General features: G+C 39.6%; 2 protein-coding genes across 2 annotated transcripts in view; both read right to left on the bottom strand.

Annotated features, from left to right (window-relative positions):
* The window catches only part of LOC109841575 (protein FAR1-RELATED SEQUENCE 5-like), a 16450-nt gene extending 14547 nt beyond the window's left edge, over nucleotides 1-1903 (bottom strand). The window contains exons 1-2 of the mRNA XM_020410535.1: nucleotides 1548-1903; nucleotides 87-1451 (exon numbers count right to left, since the gene is read on the bottom strand). Of these exons, the coding sequence (XP_020266124.1) occupies nucleotides 87-1451; nucleotides 1548-1607 (1425 nt within the window). The 5' untranslated portion in view covers nucleotides 1608-1903. The remainder of the gene's footprint in view (nucleotides 1-86; nucleotides 1452-1547) is intronic.
* Nucleotides 7294-7872, bottom strand: LOC109841574. Its single transcript, XM_020410534.1, has one exon. It carries the CDS (start codon nucleotides 7870-7872, stop codon nucleotides 7294-7296), a length of 579 nt encoding a protein of 192 aa, XP_020266123.1.

The raw sequence follows: 8437 nt of genomic DNA, 5'->3' as shown, positions 1-8437 counted from the left end.
TCAATGGGATGTTCAATTATCAATGTAGGAACTGAGTTTGTGGACTTAAAATCTTGCTCAAGTTCAGCGACTCGGCGAGCTCTGACAGCATTATCATATTGCTTAACAAAATCATGTAACTCGGTATTTACATTCACAGAATGATCAAAAAAAGCATTAATTCCCTCACTCCGCTGAGTAGATGTCATTCCTGCAGTAAAAGTGTCTTTAAGATACACTGGAGCCCAATGATCTCGATGATTGTATAAATTTACTAACCAACTCCTTTTATCTGCACCATATTTGTCCCTCATTTCTTCCCAACGCTTTTCAAATTTTTCTTCCGATTTACTCCAATACCATTTGTTATACTTTACACCAACATCCTCACCATAATCATTATGCATTGATTGAAGATTTTGTAAGGCATTCCTACGAAGGTGCCAAGAACAAAAGCGATGGCGAGTTTTAGGAAAAACTTTGTAAATAGCACCACACATAGCTTTATCTTGATCAGTGATGATTGTTACTGGTGCTATACCCGACATACATTTTAACCATTGGCTAAATAACCATATAAACGTCTCCTCCGTTTCATCGGCCAGTAACGCACACCCAAATAGAGTAGACTGTCGATGATGGTTAACGCCCGTAAATGGTGCAAACGGCAATTTTAAATTGTTCGTTCTATATGTAACATCAAAGCAAACAACATCTCCAAATTGCAAGTAAGAAGTCCTCGCCCTACCATCCATCCAAAAAACACTTCTCATCGTCCCATCATTTTCTAAATCAAGTGCGAAGTAAAATTGAGGATCAGATACCTTTTTCTCTTGAAATTGACGAACTATGTTCACGCACTCATGGCCGACGTTGTTTCTTCGTTTAAGTCTAAGTTGTGCTTGGCATTCTTGTTGAGTGAGAGAGCCTTGTTCATTGCCATGAGCAACGTCTACAACCTTACAAATGGCAGAAGGCCGTAAACCTTGATTGTCAAGAGTATCTATCAACCTTTTTGTCGATTGAGCTCGATGAAGTGTCCGATGTGAGTAGTGCTTCTTTACCCGAGTTGGGGTGGTTAATGGATGACCATTATGCTTACTGTTTAACTTTCGGACCACCCATTTTTCAGTGCTTCTATCAAGTCCAATAACCATCCTTGCGTTGCATCCACATCTTGTATCGAACTTTCGAATTACATTCCGACCATCTTCTCTTTTATCTTTTAAAGATTTAAAGCCTTCTTTGTCACATACAAATATTCTAGATAGGATTGCATCTTTCTTTCTCGACCAAGCTGTGTGACCCTTGCGAACACCAAATCCCTTAAGTCTGGCGTATGCATTGTAGAAATTATAAGCTTCCTCATGAGTAGAGAACTCCATTCCGATATATGGATCAACGCTGTTTAAATTATCTTCACCATTTTCAACGCCCATAAGCTCATCACCATTCTCCTCATGCTCGGATGCCTATAAAAATAGAGAAACAAAACTCATGCTAAAAGACAACTATTTTGGTATATGTCATTAGTTAGTAGTACACTATAAACAATAAGATATTATCACCTGAGGGGGAAGCCATGTTGTAGATAGTAGATCATGGTCCTGGCTTTTATCTTCTTCCATTGTTGCCTCACGTGAGAGAATTGGTGGAGTGTCTATACAAGCTATCAAATTATCACATATAAGAAGTTCAAAATCGCTCAAAAAACGTCATCAAGTTGATCTTTCAATTTCACTAAACAATTTCTAAACGATAGTTTAAACCAAATTTAAAGTTTATATCCAATTTAACAATACATGGCAAAAATAGCTCTAAATTATCCGGCTCGTAGCCATAGAGTGAGTGCTGCAAACCAAGTAATGTATGAGCTGAAATTAAAAGGAAGAAGATAGATCCAAGGAATATGCATGAGGGAAGATAGAACCATCATGAAATCCACTAGATCTAACAGGAACGCCAACTAGAACTAACATGCCTTGTAATAGAACTAACATCATCTCCATTAGAGCTAACATGCATCCGGGTAGCATTAACATGCATTTCAGTTAAAACTAACACGTTAATTTAGAGCTAGCTAACATGCATTTCAGTTAGAACTAACACGTTAATTTAGACCTGATGCCTTACCTCGGTGGAGGCGAGCTCGACAGCGGCGAAGTGCGATGAGCCGGCGGCAACACTGAGCGGGGACGGCAAGCGCAGGCTGCGGCGATTTCGTGAGGTGGAGAGGAGGGGGGAGGTGATGGCGAGGATGACGTCGAGGGCTTGATCGATCTCCGGAGGCGGCGATGAACCTGAGGGCTGAGCTCGAATGCCGTCGGAGGCGTGGCTGATGACGAGGGGTGAGCTCGATGGCGAGGACGAGTAGACGGCGATGACCCGGCGGCGACGCTCAGCTGCGGTGATCTCGGGCGCTGGAGAGGAGGAGGGGAGGTGATGGCTAGGGCAAGGGGACGGCGGCGACGCTGATCGGGGACGTCGAGACACAGGCCGAGCTTGGGCGCCGGCGCTTTCGGGCGGTGGTGAGGGGGAGGAGGTCGGTGATGGCGACCGAATGCGCGATCTTGAGCCGGCGGCGACGCTGATCGGGGGCGGCGAGCTCCGGCGGCGATTTCGGGCGCTGGAGAGGAGGAGGCGGGAGGTGATGGCGCGATCTGGGCGGGAGAGATGAGAGAGGGGTAGGGATTTTGGGGGGATGAGATTTTCAACGAAGGGCTCAGATCTCTCTGAGGGATTTTGAATAAACGACCCAGATCGCGCATCCTCAGATGACAGCCTACAGAGTCACCGCAGATTCACATGACCCATATATATATGATTCAAAATCTTAATTTTGATTATCTGATCTGATATGATATTATTGTATATGATTAGCTGCATTGATTGTTCCATGTTGTGTTTGAGAACCCTTAGTAGTTCATGACTTAGTGGCCTCGTGCGTCATGAACAGACTTAGTGACACGTGTGTGTGTGTTGACTGAGTTTAAGTGGTGAACCCGAGTTTCAATGAGGATTATGATTAATTTAGAAAAACGAAAAGAGTTGGGATGGGGAAGTTAATGTTCAAATGATCGGATAAGGCTGTTGATGTATCTTCCAGGCCGCACCAGAGACCTGTTTCGTCCTGGGGTTGGTTTGATGGACCAAGTGACCTGTTTCGCCACTTGGATCCGTGACCTGTTTCGTCACCTGAGCTTTGCCTGAGTCCGGACCGGGCCGAGATCGGATTGCGTGTAGTCCTCTAGCCGCCTGTTTCGCGGGATTGGATGCGCGTAGGGGATTTGTGAACAGCCAGTTATCCGGTGATAGGAGCGTTGACTCTGTGTGAGATGTGACCAGTGAACTGTTATAGTATGGCTAGTTACTTGACCTTGTTTCTATGCTAGGTATGACTTTTTGTAAGATACGGATCAGTTGTATTATCTTTTCATACATAGATCGGGATTAATATTTTAATTATCTACAATTTGAGACATATGATATATACATGAGGGTTTCCTTGTTTGGATTATTTCGCTCGACGTACTACGTCTCATGTTGTAGATTTTTAAGTATTAATTCCATCTAGTTGTATGACTTTGTGACTTGTATGATTGTTCTGATCGCTAGTTGCATGACCTCGTTACCTGATCGATTTTGGATGCTTTAAGATTATCATGTTTTAGTAGTGTTTTCATGTTGATTTGTGGATTTTAGTTGTACGTTCTTTTGTTGTTTCTGTTGTCGTATCGTTTTTCGCATTGGATTTCCGTTCGTTCTATTTTCTTTGTGGGGTCGGGTCTTGCCGTGCGCCATGTACCTGACGTACACCTATTTTCTCTGGTGTACGTCAGACTTAGAGGAAGAATAGGTTTAACAAGAGCCAGAGGATTCTCAGCAGGAGTGCCTAGCGGATGGAGCAGAAGAAGAAGCCGAAGCTTAGACATTCCTTTCAGTTTGTTTTGTAGCACTTTCATATCCTTTTGTTCAGTGTATTATTACATTCTCCAGTATCTCATTCGGATAGTTTTTGTATAAGGGCACGTTTGACCCGAATATTATGTCTCAGATGTTATTCATTGTGATATGTATTTCTTCATTCTGAGTTTGTCTATTATATTCTTGCTGATTGTGATCGTTGTGATATGTATTTCTTCATTCTGAGTTTGTCTATTATATTCTTGCTGATTGTGATCGGGGACCTGTGCCTTCGTTTGTATTTCTTGACGCTTAGCGTATTAGATTGAGAAGACGGGGTCTAGCACTTATCTCTTCTCAGTCTAATACGTCGCGGGCTTGTTCACGATCCGATTCCAGGGTATTTTGGGAAGCGGGGCGTGACACATGAACAGTTGGTTAATCACAGCTGAATGTTCAGTGAAAAAAATAATTACAACGGAGGACTTACAGGCTCTGCGATCGCTGTTATGATGCGTCCAGGTGCAACGAAATTCGTTTGAATATTGCCTCTTTGCACAGGCCCCTTTTTTTTGTCAACTGATTGTATGCACCCAATGGCATGTTTGGTAACCGGTATTTGATTTAAAATTCTGGAATTTGGTCAATTCTAGTTTTTGGATTCAGAAGAATTTGGGATCCGAGAATTGACCCAATCCCACTCACATTTTAACATCATAATGGACCCAGAATTCTAAATCTCTACTAGAACCATTCATCTTGCCTACCATTTTCTTAAGGCATCGGGTGTAGACAGTATCTCCTCAACTTGTGGGCAAATTGTTCTAGATGAACTAATCCTTTATATTTAGCAACCAAAGCGTAAAACAACCACCAAAAAAAAACTCTAAATTGTCAAATTGGTATTTTTAACAAAACATGCTTTCCCATAGGGTATTTTTTATTTTCTCCAGCAATATTAAGACACTGATATTGAATTTCAGCTTTCAATAAGGGGGTGTTCGGTTCAATTTCTACAAATTATATTATTGGAAATGTTTTCCACCCAAAATATGATTTCCTTGTATTTCTTAAAAAAATTATAGGAAAAGTTTTGAGAACTCAAAATGTACCAATTTTCTTATTTTTTTACTTTGCTTGTTTGGTTGAAAACAATAAAATAACCCATAACTTTATAGAAAATAGCAAGATTTCCTATAATTTGTAGAAATTGAACCAAACACCCCCTAAATTTATAGAAAAGTGTCAGCTTTATAGAAAAGTGTCAATATGGTGTCAGACTTCTGGGTGATTTCCGTCCATTTTGAAAGAAATTTGATTTCTGTAAATTTTGGTATTTTTTTGTACTTTACAGAAAACATTTCTCTAAATTTTTTTGAACCAAACACAGTTTACGGAAATCTACAGAAAATTTTTAATTACAGAATTGTTATTGACAGACATTTTAAGAAACCTTTTCTATAAATTTGTGCAACCAAACACCCCCAAAGAGTGAAGAATCTGGTGCGAAAGCATCATGTGACCTTTGTAGGCCCTACTAAACGCTTATGTGACTGTGGCTTAATATATGGTAAGAATAAACGATGATTATAATAGTTCGAAATTTGTAATATTTGTGTAGATTTGTAAGCTCCGAAATTTTTTCTAGTTTAAATTGAGAATAAATATTGATGAAGGTTTCACAAGAAGTTCACATGACAGTCACACGAGACTTTACGCCCGATTGCGAGCAAAAATTCAGTATTAATGCCTTAATATTGATGGAGAAAATAAAAATACCACATTGGAAAGTCTGTCTTACTAAAAGTACCAACCTAATAACTTAGAGTGGCTTTTTTTTAGGGTTTTTCTATAGAGTGTCCATGGGCACTCTATAAGAGATGAGAGAGATAGAGAGAGATGATTGGGGAGGGGATCCCAATGCAAATCAGGTGGGCCCCTCCTCAATCATCTCTCTCTATCTCTCTCCTTTTATATAGAGTGCTCATTGGCACTCTATAGAAAAACCCTTATTTTTTAATATCGTTGGTGGCTAAATAAAGGGTTAGTTCATCTAGAATAATTTGCCAAAAATTGAGGAGATATTTACGATACTGCCTGCACCCGATACCTTAAGAAGAGGGTAGGCAAGTTGACATACAAGGAACGCCGATTCGAAGTTAGTGGACATGATCGACATATACTCCTCGGCCATGGAGTCAATAGCTTTCTTGTCAATTGCTGTTCCAGCCTTATTATCCTAGAGAGGGACAACAAAAATTTATTAGTCTATGGAGTTTGAGCAAAAATAAATTCAAAATAAAATTTGCCTAAGTACTTACGAGAATATTGAGCTTCCCGTGGAATGCTAAAGAAACCTTCTCCATTAGTTTCTCTCGTGGAATGCTAAACAAGGTAGATCGAGCAGATACATCACGAACAGAACCTATAAGACACTATGGTTTGATTTCTCCCACTCTAGGAGACGTTTGTTGAGCTCCGTTTCGTTTCGAGAACATGTGTACACTGCAGGATTTTCCCTCTTATGTAGGTTGCATAGATGTACGTAGGATGATTTCATGAAGGATAAAATCCAACCAAAATTTCTATAGGATCGCACTCGCGCATGAATTCGTTGAGGATATCAGACTGAAATCACAAATCCGATGCCTCTTTCCTTGTTTGGTGGAACTAAGTTTGTTCTCCTCAGGAGCATCTACCTTGTTCTCCACTTATACAATACAAACAACAGTAGAGAATGTTAACGCAAAAAAATAGATTTCACCATTAATACCTGCAAAGTGAAATGATGCCGACATTTTTCTAAAGAAAAGGATTTCTACCGACATGGGACCTTATTAGTAGATACTGACGTACGTTCAACTATATTTTGATACCATTTATTGAGAATTAGGTAGCATGGCAAAAGTCCGCAACCAGTACGGAGCATTAGAGCTATTACCAGAATAAAAGTTCATACAGAAGAAAAGAATACAATACTAAGAGTTTTATCCTTGGGAAAAGGAGAATACACTAGAACTTCTCTTTTCTTGTCCCTTGCTGACTTCTTTTTTTTTCAATGAAAAATGCTTTTATTCATTTACCAAAATATGGAAATTATGTACATCACTCTATCAACATTGAGATAACTAAGCTTCTAAAAGAAAGCTATCAAAATTACAAAGATATTATCCAATCCCTATATTCATCTAAGATAGAACTATTTAGGCATATAGTTAAGATATCAATTTTGATATCCTTAAACAATTGAACAACACTTTTAACCCTTTGCTGAAAAAATCTGACATTTCTTTCTATCCACAACCTGTACACAGCAGCCGCAAGAGCCATCCTCTTCACATTTGTTTTGAATCCATTCCCTCTCTGTTTACTGTTAAACCAATTCATAAGTAAGTCTCATTCACAAGTTTGTCAGTTCATTTTGAGCCAGTCCATGATGGTTAACCACACATCCCTTGAATATGAGCAATCAAAGAACAAGTGGTTTCTGCTCTCAGAAGCTGCACCTGCACACAATAGGCAAGCATTTGTGTTTATGGCTCCTCTTCTCAGCAATATGTCCTGTGTAAATAATCTATTCTGCATCGCAAGCCACAACACAAATAAGTGCTTCGGAAAATTCAACTTCCCCCACACTGTGTTGTACCAGGGAACAATATGTGAAACAGGGGAAAAAACAGTGTAAACTGCTGATAACTGCATTTTAGAGTTCTTATAGCAAGTACTGAGAATTTGTTTCAAGTTGTCAATCCCTCCAGTAACATTCAAAGGTTTATCCCTGCACTTAATCAGCTGCCTCCACATCCAAGAGTCCCCTTTTTTAGCCATTACATGCCATATATCCCTATACTTTAAGTAGTTCCCATGGATCCATTTCACCCATAAAATTTCCTTGTTAACATGAATATACCATAGGCTCCTCAAAGCTGAAGCCAGATTCCATATAGATGCAGAGAAACTCCCGATCCACCATGTTTTTCCCCATAACATAGCTTATCCCATGAAACCAATGGGGTTCTAAAAGAAATTTCAGACTTCCCTTATAAGAATTTCCTGCACAACTCATCTATCTTCTGTGTAACCTTTACAAGAAGAATGAAATTAGATGTCCAATAATTTTAAACACCTAAGATCACATTTTTGATCACTTGAAGCCTCCCTGCATATGATAGGTTACTTGTCTAAGCCACTTCTGAAACCGACATGAGATTTTATCCAATAATGGATTGCAATCAACATATGTTAACCTCTTACAGATGAGAGGTACTCCCAGATACTTAAAGGGGAGAGACCCTTTTGAAAAACCCAGTATATTTTTAATTTCTGATTTGGCAGTATCATTCACACCTCCAAAGTATATAGAGCATTTGCTCAGATTAGCTTCCAGTCCAGTAGTATCACTAAAATCCTTCACACATTGCAAAGTATATAGAGCATTTGCTCAGATTAGCTTCCAGTCCAGTAGTATCACTAAAATCCTTCACACATTGATATAGTTTCTGGATTGAATATAAGTCCCGCTTCCAGTCCAGTAGTATCACTAAAATCCTTCACA

The sequence above is a fragment of the Asparagus officinalis genome, chromosome 5 (assembly GCF_001876935.1).
Source record: "Asparagus officinalis chromosome 5, Aspof.V1, whole genome shotgun sequence".
NCBI classification, from domain to species: domain Eukaryota; kingdom Viridiplantae; phylum Streptophyta; class Magnoliopsida; order Asparagales; family Asparagaceae; genus Asparagus; species Asparagus officinalis.
The sequence above is the reverse complement of the archived record's forward strand: the minus strand, read 5'-3'. Positions and strand labels throughout refer to the sequence as shown.

What these genes read in the sequence shown, in the direction of transcription:
- LOC109841574 (XM_020410534.1), bottom strand. Translation starts at nt 7,872, where the DNA reads ATGTTATGGGGAAAAACATGGTGGATCGGGAGTTTCTCTGCATCTATA.